Source organism: Acomys russatus, chromosome 6 (genome assembly GCF_903995435.1).
Source record: "Acomys russatus chromosome 6, mAcoRus1.1, whole genome shotgun sequence".
In the NCBI taxonomy this organism is placed as follows: Eukaryota; Metazoa; Chordata; class Mammalia; order Rodentia; family Muridae; genus Acomys; species Acomys russatus.
The window spans coordinates 76719317-76732034 of record NC_067142.1 but is presented as its reverse complement, the minus strand read 5'-3'; the positions used below and the strand labels follow the sequence as shown (position 1 = coordinate 76732034).

General features: G+C 43.4%; 1 protein-coding gene across 1 annotated transcript in view; it reads left to right on the top strand.

Annotated features, from left to right (window-relative positions):
* Positions 1 to 11983, top strand: part of Fbxo28 (F-box protein 28) — a 28918-nt gene extending 16935 nt beyond the window's left edge. The window contains exons 4-5 of the mRNA XM_051148043.1: positions 8822 to 9017; positions 9521 to 11983. Of these exons, the coding sequence (XP_051004000.1) occupies positions 8822 to 9017; positions 9521 to 9915 (591 nt within the window). The 3' untranslated portion in view covers positions 9916 to 11983. The remainder of the gene's footprint in view (positions 1 to 8821; positions 9018 to 9520) is intronic.
* Positions 11984 to 12718: the final 735 nt, after the last annotated feature.

Below are 12718 nucleotides of genomic sequence, written 5' to 3'. Positions count from 1 at the left end.
GCATATGGTTTCTCACACACCTACTGCTTCCTTCCAGCCTTCTTCACTGCGTGCCCACTACCTTACAAGGATTTTTTTTTCCCTCCAGCAAACAAGTGCTTCACTGGAAACAACCAAAGAAATTATAATTTTTATTTTTATTCAGATACATATTTTATCATGCTAGGGTTTTTGTTTTTCTTAAAATTCCCTTCTTTAGTAGCTTATGTTTTGCCTAAAACGACAGCATGCATAGACTCAATAATTGTCATTTTTTAAAAAAATATGTTGCTGTTAATATTTGTATCTCTTAATTAAAATAGCTAATTAAAGCCAGGCATGGTGGTGCACATTTTTAACCCCAGCACTGGAGATGCAGAGGCAGGCAGATCTCTTGAGTTCTAGGACAGCCATGACTACTTAGAGAAGCCCTATCTCAAAAAATCAGAACAAAACTAAGTTTAACAAGACTAATAGTATTTAGATGGCTTCATAACCATTCTCTTTTTTAAAGATTTCTTACCCTTAAACTTAACCACATACTATCTTCAGAATAACAGGATGTAGCATCTAATTTCCAGATGATGAACTAAGAACTTTGTGTTCACTGTTATTGCTGTACCCTGTCCCTGAGATAAATGAACTTACAGAGAAGGGCTCATTGGAAGTCACACATTTCAGTTTTCTGTCCATGCTGCCTGGCTGTGCTGTGCAGTACGTCGTGGGAGCATGGCAGTGGGGCCACAGCAGTGTGCGGGGGGGGGGGGGGGGGCGGAGAAGAGGGGAATGGCCTTTGAAGGGGAGGTTACAGTAGCCCCTCCGAGGATATGCCCCAATGACTTCGCTCGGCCTCTTGCAGGCTTTACTGTTTGTAAGCAGCACCTAACTGAGGACCAAGCCTTTTATATGTGGCCTCTGGAAGTCACTCCACCAGATCGAAACATTAATAAACATTCTAACATTACCTCTTAATGTATAATTGGGTTAGTATATTGTTTATTGTACCTAAGATTACATGCCTTTAGATTGTTATAAAATAAAAAGTGAAGTGTATAGTCAGCACTTTATTAAGTGAGAAAAAGAACAGTGTAATTTAATTTGGGTTGCCAGATCCCACAATATTGAGACCTCTCCACTGTTTCCAAAATAAGGATCAGCACGTGTTTTCCCATTTCCTGAATGGCTCTGTGGGGCAGGAGGGTTTTCACAGGTGCTTAGTACTGAGAGACAGCTGGACATCATGGAGTACTTGAACAGATTTGCGTATCTATGGGCCAGAGCAATAGTTGGCTACCTCTTATCCTCCACACTGAGTGCGCTCAGCTTCTCTCAGACATAAGAATGCACCTCTCCTGGATGCATTTCTCAGATCTTTATTTTTTAATTAATTAATTATTTTTATTATGTACACAGTGTTTTATTTGCGTGTCAGAAGAGGGCACCGGATCTCATTATAGATGGCTTTCAGCGACCATGTGGCTGCTGGGAATTGAACTCAGGACCTTTGGAAGAGCAGACAGTGCTCTTAACATTCAAGCCATCTCTCCAGCCCATTTCTCAGATCTTTACTCTGTATATATGGAAGCTGTACTTTGTGTGAGCTTGTGTCTGCAGCAGCAGTTCCCAGGGCTGCTCTCTACAGCATGGTTAGTGGTGGCATTTGGTTTTTCAAAACATGGTTTCTCTGTGTAGTTCTGGAACTTGCTTTGTACCCCAGGCTGGCTTCAAACTTAGATCCACCTGCCTTTGCCTCTTGAGTGCTGGAGTTAATGGCATTCGCCACCACACCCAGCTATTTTCTTTCCTTATTTATTTGTTTGTTTGTTTTTATTTTGAGGCAAGGTCTCCTAGCTGGCCTGGAACTCATAGAGATCCACCTGCCTGTCTCCCAAGTGCTGGTACTGAAGGTGTGAGCCACCATGCTAGGCAGTTTCTTGGTTATCATAGGTCAGATAGGGTTAGGGATAACCACCCAAGTTTATCTAGTAGTTCATGGATTTATTTTTTAAATTAGATTTCTTACAGAATGCTTTTAAACATAGGATCGCTTGGGAATGTTTCTTTATTTTACCAAGACTAGTCCAAATTAAAGGTATGAATGAGCCTTTAAATAAAGAATTGGTCTTTTAAAAAACTAAACAAAGATATATGTTGAGGAATATCAGCAGAGACCAGAGAAGGGTGTTGGGTGCCTTGGAGCTGGAATTACAGGCCCCTGGGAGCTGGGAGCCTAATTTGGTATTAAATAGAATAGCCAGAGCTCTTAATGTCTGAGCCATTTCTCCTGTCCCTGTTTTGTATTGAATTTTTAGATTCCCTCCTTTCCTTCACCATCCTTCTTGGGTAACTAGGAGACTCTGATTTGCTTGTTATGTGTTATAGTCTTAAATATCAGCAAATAACAAAAAATTCACAAGACTACAAGGTAACTGAATAAAACAGGATGAAAAGCTGAGGAATTCAGATTAGGACTAAAGCCACAGGCTGCTGTTGTAAGTGAAATAAGAAAGGTGTTCAGACAAACCCAGGCCATGGAAGGAATGGTCAAAACCATTGTAATTATGGGAAGCAGTTGGAAGGGGTAAGTTGATTTAAAGAAATCCCAGGTAAAAAGACAGAGGTGGATAGCATAAAAATGGGAGAGGGTAGAAGATCTGATGGAGGCTAATCAATAGATCGTAAAAGGTAAACTCTTGCCCACAAATGCCTGACGGCACAAATGGTCAATTTTATTACTTTACAATCTGAACATATGATAATGATTCGCATTAGGGTATGGCATAGTTTTCAACACAAATATCTTTGATGACTTAGTGCGTTCCTGAAGGTCGGCCGGTGGTATGTGGTATTAGGTGACTAGCATGTGTACAGTTAGATAGCCTGCTGGAGGCTGGCTGTATACAGTTAGATAGCCTGCTGGAGGCTGGCTGTATACAGTTAGATAGCCTGCTGGAGGCTGGCTGTATACAGTTAGATAGCCTGCTGGAGGCTGGCTGTATACAGTTAGATAGCCTGCTGGAGGCTGGCTGTGTACAGTTAGATAGCCTGCTGGAGGCTGGCTGTATACAATTAGATAGCCTGCTGGAGGCTGGCTGTATACAGTTAGATAGCCTGCTGGAGGCTGGCTGTATACAGTTAGATAGCCTGCTGGAGGCTGGCTGTATACAGTTAGATAGCCTGCTGGAGGCTGGCTGTATACAGTTAGATAGCCTGCTGGAGGCTGGCTGTATACAGTTAGATAGCCTGCTGGAGGCTGGCTGTATACAGTTAGATAGCCTGCTGGAGGCTGGCTGTATACAGTTAGATAGCCTGCTGGAGGCTGGCTGTGTACAGTTAGATAGCCTGCTGGAGGCTGGCTGTATACAGTTAGATAGCCTGCTGGAGGCTGGCTGTATACAGTTAGATAGCCTGCTGGAGGCTGGCTGTATACAGTTAGATAGCCTGCTGGAGGCTGGCTGTATACAGTTAGATAGCCTGCTGGAGGCTGGCTGTGTACAGTTAGATAGCCTGCTGGAGGCTGGCTGTGTACAGTTAGATAGCCTGCTGGAGGCTGGCTGTGTACAGTTAGATAGCCTGCTGGAGGCTGGCTGTGTACAGTTAGATAGCCTGCTGGAGGCTGGCTGTATACAGTTAGATAGCCTGCTGGAGGCTGGCTGTGTACAGTTAGATAGCCTGCTGGAGGCTGGCTGTATACAGTTAGATAGCCTGCTGGAGGCTGGCTGTATACAGTTAGATAGCCTGCTGGAGGCTGGCTGTATACAGTTAGATAGCCTGCTGGAGGCTGGCTGTATACAGTTAGATAGCCTGCTGGAGGCTGGCTGTATACAGTTAGATAGCCTGCTGGAGGCTGGCTGTATACAGTTAGATAGCCTGCTGGAGGCTGGCTGTCCTCCTGCTACATCTCAAAGGAAATATTTGGGGCTTTTGTTTTTATTACTGTTGGTTGTTTTGAGCTAAGATCTCCAGGTTGATGTCCATTTATGATTAGCTTTTGAAGTGCTGGGATCACAGGTGTGCCCTACCAAACTTCAAAACAATTTATGAGAAATTTTTAAGATTTTTTTCCTAAGACCAGACATGGAGACTCATGCCTTTAAATCCCATCATTTGGGAGGCAGAGGCAGGCAGATCTTAGTGTGTTCAAGGTCAGCCCATCCTACATAGTTCCAAGACAGTCAGGGCTAAGCAGTGAAACCCTCTCTCAAATAAATGAATAAATTTTTTTTTTTAAGGGTTTAATTTGTGGGTCAGGAGAGACGACTAATCAGTTAAGAGCACTGGCTGTTCTTCCAAAGGACCTAGGTTCAGTTCCTAGCTCACAACTGTCTTAAATTCGGTGCCAGGGGACCTGACACCCTCTCACAGGCAAAACATTAATGTAGGCAAAACATTACACTTACACAAATTACCTTTTATTTTTAAAATATTTTTTATTTTATGTGCACTGGTGGTTTGCCTACATGTACGTATGTGCACCGCATGCATGCAGTGCCCACACAGGACTGAAGAGGGCATCAGAGCCCTGAGAACAGGAGCAGTAGTCAGAAGTAAGCACTATATGGCTGCTGGGAACCAAACCTTGGTCTTCTACAGGAACAGATGTGCTGTTAACCCTCCGCCTTTCTCCAGCCCTGAACTGTTCCAAATGTGCTCAGTGCTGTACTCTCTTTGCTGTGCCATTGCAGCCACTCATGGCTGACAGGGCAGAGCATGCAGTTCTGCCACACATTGTTGCCATTTGGGTTTTGCTTGTTTTTCATCATGCCCTCTGTTTTTACTGTTGGACAGAGGAAAGAGGTCATTTCAGGTTTTACTGAAAACATGGATTATGCCATAGCACTAAAGCCTCTGTATACTAAGATTGGAAAATGTGATCTTCCTAATGGAAACTTATATACAAAGAGACATGTCACTTTCACATTATATGTAGAGAATTGAATAGAATAAAAACAAAAATGTTTCATAGTCTGATTTACAAATGCAACCTAATATCTGTCAACAGTCCCCTTTGGTTTGTTATGAAAACCATTAACCATATATTTATTTTGGTTGTTGGCTTTTGTTTTTTAATTTTGAGAACAGGGTTTCACTGTGTAGCTCTGGATGTCTTGAAGCTCACTGTGTAGCCCAGTCTGGCCTCAAACTCACAAAGATCTGCCTGCCTCTGCCTCCTGACTGCTGGGATTTAAGCTTTAGGCCGCCGTGCCTAGCTGCTTGTTTATAAGAGCATGCCCTAGAACAAATGCCTGGCAACAGTGTCACATGTGTTGATCGCCCATCTTGCCACCTATCCATTTATGCCGTCTACCTGCCTCAGCTCCATTTTTTTTCCTTGCTTTGCTGCATTCAGTCATTCATTTGTTCTTTTTCAAACAGGATCTCACTGTGCAACCTGGGCTGGGCCTAAACTCTCAGTCTTCTGCCTTAGTCTCTGAGCACTGGGGTTGCAGGTGTGGGCCACCACCCCTGACTCCATCTTTTCACACTTGCATAAAATAAACACTGTCAGTCTAGACCAAATACATTGCAAATATTAGTCTACAATAAGTGTGTGTCTATACAGAATTTCTAGAGATTTAGTCATAAAACAGAGGACACCTGATTAAACATAGAATAATTGTGTGTTTTGAGAAATCACTCTCAGTAATAATATTGTTGACTGTTGAATTTTGTGTTCAAAGCAACCAGCCCTCTAAAACCCATGTGCTTAATTGAACACAACCCTGAAGCTTGCCCCTAAACAGATTCATCTGGATGTGTCAATATTAAACAATACAAATATTTGATTCTTGTTATCCCTTATTGAGTTAATACTTAGAAGTAGCTGGCATGTGTCAGGCACTGTGGGGCTCTGTGTATCCAGTAGTGAAACTGACCACAATCTCTTCTGTTAACTTTTATATTATGGGAAAGACAGATAACAGAAAGTTCTAGTGTGTAGTGTTCTGAAGAGAAAATAAAAGGTTTGATGAGGCCAGGCGGTGGTGACCCACGTCTTCAATTCCAGCACTCAGGAGGCAGAGACAAACAGATCTCTGAGTTGGAGGACAGCCAGGACAGCCAAGGCTACACAGAGAAACCCTGTCTCAAGAAAAACAAAGTTTGATGAGGATGTTAATGTGGTTTAAACTGGAAGAGTGTTCAGAGATGAATATATTGTGGGAGAATTACTAGGAGAACAGTCTTTAAAAGGAACCAAAAGATGCAAGTATACAAAAGCCAGGAGGCAGATTAAGGCAGAGGGCCTGATTTAGTTCACAGAGCTAGATACAATATGTTAGCCTTTGAGACAGCATAAAAACAAACAGAAAACCCCAAAATCAATCAACTGTTGCAATGTTCTTATTTATAACCCACATGTAAGACTCTCATACAAACAAGAGAAAGTAACTCATTTCACCTAGCACAAGCACGTGAAACTGAACAGCCTTTTAAAATGCTGGGCTCCTGCCTTAGATTCTGTACATTTTTACTGGCCACTTCTTCTTACATGCAGGTGTTATATAAGTTTTTGTTTGGTTGGTTTTGGTTTTGGTTTTCAAGACAGGGTTTCTCTATGTTAGCTTGGCTGTCCTGGACTTGCTTTGTAGACCAGGCTGGCCTTGAACTCACAGTGTTCTGCTTGCCTCTGCCTCCCAAGTGCTGGGATTAAAGGCTTGTGCCACCATGCCCAGCCAAGTTTTAAATTTTTCTATACATACTATTTGAATGTACGTAAAATATGCAGGTTCCATATGTATAACCATCACTGGTAACTTTGCAGAAGTATATTGGATCCTAACGTGTTCTAAATATGTCGTATGAAATACTCCATTTGTCGCCTTTAAACACCTTTGATCCCCTCAGACTTCAGGTAACCAATCCAATATCCGCACTCCTTCTCAAAGATGTCAAAGAAAGTTTCCTGACTCTTCTCTGAAAGTTTCCTGACTCTTCTCTAGCATAGTCCTCCTCCTCTTCTCTTCTTTTCCTTTGTGGTAGTATTTAGGTTTTTTGTTTATTGTTTTGTTTTTTCCAAACCTCATAAAAATAAGCATTTTGTTGTAATTGTTATGGAAACAGACTCTTACTCCGTGGCCCTCATTGAACTGGAACTTGTAAGGCTGGCCTCAGACTGACAGAGATCCACCTGCCTCTGTCTCTTGAGAGCTGAGATTAAGGGTGTGTGTCCCATGCCTGGCTAAGAATAAGAGTCTTTTTGTTTTGTTTTGTTTTTCAAGACACAGTTTCTCTGTGTAGCCCTGGCTGTCCTGGACTCGCTTTGTAGACAAGGCTGGCCTCGAACTCACAGAGATCCACCTGCTTCTGCCTCTCTGAGTGCTGGGATTAAAGGTGTGCGCCACCACGCCTGGCTAAAGAATAAGAGTCTTATCATCCTTATTCATTGGTTTTTACTCCAGGACTTTGAAACATCACAAGCATTAGGAAGCATCCAAAACACACAAATGTTTATTTTAAACTACACTTGCATAATTAGTTCAAGAAAAGGTACTCCATTGTACTATGTACCGGCTTTCTAGCATGATACTTGAATATGTTATTAGAAAAATTAATTTTCTTCAAACCTGAGTCCTGTATGTAGTAGTAATGGCAGAAAAAGATAGCTGTAGCCATTGGTTCCTTGTTTGCACCTTCAACTCCCTGGTCCTTGTCTTTCCCTCTGTGGCCTGGCCCATCTTGCGCTGCTCCCTGCTGGAGCCTGTCACACCTACGTCTGTCTCCTATGCTGCTGTGCTCCTGGCCTGGCTCCAGCTGCGGCTAGCACTTACCACCTGACTGCGCATCGACTTCAACACAGTATGTCTTACTGCTCTTTAAATGTGCGCGGTGCTCCACCTCAGCTCATGCAGTGCCTTTTCAGTCCGTGCCCACAATGCTGGCCACTTTGGTGAAGTCACCTTATCTTTATACAAAGTCCATCACCTTGAACTTGAATCTAGAAAGAGTTAAGAGCTTGGACTTGTCCAGGTACTACCGTGCTAGATTTTGTGTTTCCTTTTTACTAGTAAATGGTGTGTGTTTGTTCTATGGGTCAGGAAGAGAAGGCAGATTACAAGACTGACCCAGAGTTGGAATAAATGCAGCGGGAGCACTGTATGATTGAAGGAAGTTTGGGGCTGGTGGCAGAGTGGTTTGGCTTAGCCCCTGTTCTCCGGAGATAAAGTCCCTCTGCAGCCACTGTGGTCTTCAAAGACGGGAACTTTTTTTTAAGTTGGAGAAGAGGGAGTTAGGAACCCATGCAGCAGGCGTGTTCCTTCTCCATGGCTGGCCTCCATTCTCCCTCGCCACACTGCAGTTGTCAGACAGGGCGCGCCGGGGATGGTGAGGAAGTGTGCTCCAAAGGCTCCTCGTAGAGAAACAAAGCTTTGAGGGATGGAGCGTGTGGTGGCAGAGCACAAGATAAAGGGAATCAGACTGAGTTTTGGGGACAGAAGCAGGGTTGAGTGTGGACTTGGGTAGTCACTCACCCTACTCCATGCATAGTATATGCCTGCATTTAAGTCTCTGGTTCCTTTAGCAATCCTTGTGTTCTTGTACTGTGTATATTCTTGCGTCTCTCCCGTTGCTCTGATTCCCTTCAGGGCAGAACTGTATTTTATTTGTTCTGACTCTTTAGTTTTAGCCCAGTACCCTGGTACAGTAAAGATGCTTCCTAAGGCTAAGCATAAAAATATTGTCATAAGTGCTAAAGCCTGTGCTAAGGATTCTCCATGACAAGTACATGAACTAAGACGTTCTCTAAGACTTGACAGCGGCCACAAGGTGGTAATCCCATCTTTACTATTCAGCGAATCTCTTCTGTTTTAATTTTACAAAGTACTAATGAGAATTCATATTGTAGGTGATTGATGAGATTTACCGTGTGCTGAGATATGTCAATTCTACCAGAGCCCCTCAGCGAGCTCACGAGGTGCTGCAGGAGTTGCGGGATATTTCCTCCATGGCAATGGAGTACTTTGACGAGAAGATTGTTCCTATTCTGAAGAGGAAGTTGCCAGGGTCAGATGTATCTGGAAGACTCATGGGCTCTCCTCCAGGTATCATTTTTAGTCTTCTGGTTTTTCTTTTGTAGTCCGTCTCCATGTGTATCTATCGCCCAGACTGGCCTCGGACTCCTCGTGGAGCCTATGTTGGCCTCAAGCTTACAGTATTCCTCATGCCTCAGCCTCCTGAGTGCTGAGAATATGACTGTGCAGCACCACCACAGCAGCTGTCCCCTGCCGACACCATATCTTCGGTGACTAATAACAATCGTGCATGATTACATAGCACCTTTAGTTTTTCATCTGACCATGCTTTGTTGGTTTGGTGCTAAGGATAGAACCCCGAGCTTTGCACATGCCCTGCTGCCGGGCTACACCCCCAGCTCCCCGCTTCTGGGCTTTGATTAAATTATGCTCTCTAGATCCGTGTCATGCTAACTTTGCATGTGACCACAACTACTGACTTAAAGTGCATTTCAAACCAAGACCCCAAAGTAAGCCAAAGTGTTCTCACAGGAAACATGAATGATTGATCCTTTTAAATGCTTTCTCCACAGTTCCTGGGCCATCTGCAGCCCTGACAACAATGCAGCTCTTCTCCAAGCAAAACCCCTCAAGACAAGAGGTCACCAAACTGCAGCAGCAGGTTAAAACCAATGGTGCTGGCGTGACTGTCCTCAGGCGTGAGATTTCTGAGCTTCGCACCAAAGTGCAAGAACAGCAGAAACAGCTTCAAGACCAAGACCAGAAACTGCTAGAGCAGACCCAGATCATAGGTGAACAGAATGCACGCTTGGCAGAGCTGGAACGGAAGCTTCGAGAAGTCATGGAAAGTGCCGTAGGAACATCCTCAGGGTCTGGGCAGAGTGAGGAGTCTCCTCGGAAACGAAGGAAGGCAACAGAAGCCATAGACTCTCTTAGGAAATCCAAACGACTTCGGAATAGAAAGTAAGTTGGAACACGGCTCTGGCTGCAAAGGAAGACCCCCTGTGGCTGGGAGCTGGAGCAGTCACTCCTGTCAGGGTACTGGAGCAACATGGTGTCCCTTAGGCTTCCAGGCGATCAGACACAACTTACACTTGGCTCTTGTGGTTGGCATCCTTCGCGCTTCTCTGGTGGAGCTGATGCACAGAACCTTCTTACTTTGCAATAGATTTGTACTAACCAGGCCCGTTCTCTCATGTTTGGGGCTAACTTTTCCCCTGTGCAGGTGATGTGTTAAGTTTATTTGTTTCTGCATATATGCACATTACATATGGACTTTAAACAAACCCATTCTTGACAGACTAAAAGTTAAGTTTAATACATAAAATGTCCTGTTCACTTGAAAGAAAAAAAATCTACTTTTTAAATGGACACTATCTTGTTTTTTTAAAAAAGTTGACTTTTTGTTTGTTATAAGTGACCTTTGTCTGGAATGTCTGAGAAGCAGTTCATGCTTTGGTATTGAAGTGATGGGTAACGGAAGGACCGCAGAGTGGGGACTGTAGAGGGGCTCTACAGTGCTGACTATTTTTATAAACTACTGGCGAGGGATGTTTGCAGCCGTTAGATATATGCTTTCAGTTTTCTCTGGGGCCATTCCCTACATCTGCATGGATGGATGCATGCGTTGCCTAGTCAGCTCCCTTCCCAGCTCTTGACTGGTGTTGGTCTTGAACCTGTATCCTCTCCACATGGTGGAGCTGCGCCTTCACTGATGTAAGCGCTTGCCACCTTCCTCTTCAGTCCATTTGTCCTCCAGTTCTACAGGCACAAGAGACTGTTAAAGTCCGTTGACATAGCTCTTCTTTGTAGGGTTCAGGTACACTGGCTAAGACAGAACCCCAAATCCAAGGCTCTTCCTATAGTGCTCAGACCTCGGGGAACTAGTTAGGATCTTGATGTCTGACTGTATTCATGGGTCACCATGACTGAATAGGGACCCAACTGAAGGAAAGTTCATTGAAGAAAAGTGTACCATGAAAAAAAGTTTGATCATTTCATTTCTGGGGGGTGAGCGGAGCAAAGCTTTTTAACACCACTTTCAAGCTCTTGTTAGAACTCTGAGTAGAAGCTTTAGTCTTCTTTGCACTCCTGTCTTGAGCTTGTAACTGGAAAAGCAGGTCTTGCACTGTTCAACCTTCTGAGTGGTCACTTTTAACACCTTTCAAATTGTATAAAGTGGTTCTTTCCCCCAGCTGTATATTTTTGAAACATTCAACTATCACTGTCCTATTTTTATTTTAATGTGCTAAATTATGTAGTTTTGTTCTTTTAAAGATATGTTGCTTTGAACTTCAGTTATTTATAGTAAATTTAGATGTAAGGTAGTAAAAACTGTCCCTTTCCAGGTGAAAGTTGACACCTGTATAAAACTAAGATTTTGGTAAATCCCACCGTGGGAGAAAAGCGCGAGGTTGTCATCCGTCCAACATGACATGTTATGCATCCTTTAGATTACTTTTACCAAGTGACATTCTCCTACCCATTCTTAGTATTGTCCCTTCATGATCCTGCCCTTAGGGTTTGTTCAAGTCTCTGTCTGATTTGAAAGTCCATCTACAATGCAGTGTGTTTTCAGTGAGAAACCATACCGTGGCATCCAAGTGTTTCATGGTTTGTTGGGAACATAATTTTAAAATAAACAGTTTCCTAAAAAGATTTGTCAGCCAAGGTCATCCATAAGGTCCCTGTCTGGAACTTGTTTTCTCAGCACGTACCACTTTTACAGTCCTAGGATGTAGCCGTATCACCATAGCCTTGGAGGAGGCCTCTCGAGTGCTCAGAGCTTGGCTTTGCCAGCTTGCTGTTCTGGTAGAGGAAGACTTTTGAAGCACCAGAGTACAGGTTTTCAAAGTATAACCCTTCTGCATCAAAGAAATAAGCCCGATGTTATTTCTTCAATAATTATTAAAAAATGTCTCGATTTTTTTTTTTTTTTCAAACTACATCTAACTAGCCTAAGTGTAATCTCTAGTCTTCATTGGCTAGTGCAAGAACACGGCTCTCATAGTGGACCTGTGGTCCTCGGCCATCAGCTTGACTGCACTTGTTTCATGAGTGTCTGTAGCTGAGAATAAGCACTATCGCTTACTTGTCTTCGACTTTACTCGGAGTAGCTGACACATGTTAGGAAAGCTGCCTTCATGTATTAAGACAGTATTGGGGAGCTGTAATGCTAGCTTTGGGATAGCAGAGTGGCATTTGAGTTCTCGAAATCATACATTATTTTAATAGCTAAAACTGACTCACCACAGGAAAGCTTAACTAGCCTGCTGAGAGAGACCTCTTGGGTTTCCTGGCAGAACCTTAAGTGTTGTAGGTGGTTTACAGCACATTTCATAAAGTATTTCCACCCAGAAGAGATCCCTCTGTTGGGGTCATTCCCATGCATAAGTTTACCCGTGATACACACTACACACAGGCGTACAAACATGAAAAGACATTGATGGGAGGTGAAGAGGACTGGCCCCTGCCCTGCAGAACCCTGCTCACCTCCCACACACACTTTGCTCACCTGGTTTCTACCCATCTTGAGTTACAGAAGCTCTTCAAACCTCTCTTCTGATGTAGAGAGCCTGGAGGTAATTTGAGGGGGGCATCAATTAACAGTAGTCCAACTGTTGTGAAGACTGCTGGGGTGCCCCAGGTCTAAAGCCACTGGTTTGGAATCAACTTTTTTTTTTTTTTTTTTTTCGGTAAAACATGTTTTTTGGAGTACTGAACTCACAGGGGCTTGCCTTAAATTCAGTAGTTTCAAGATGTATGCGCTA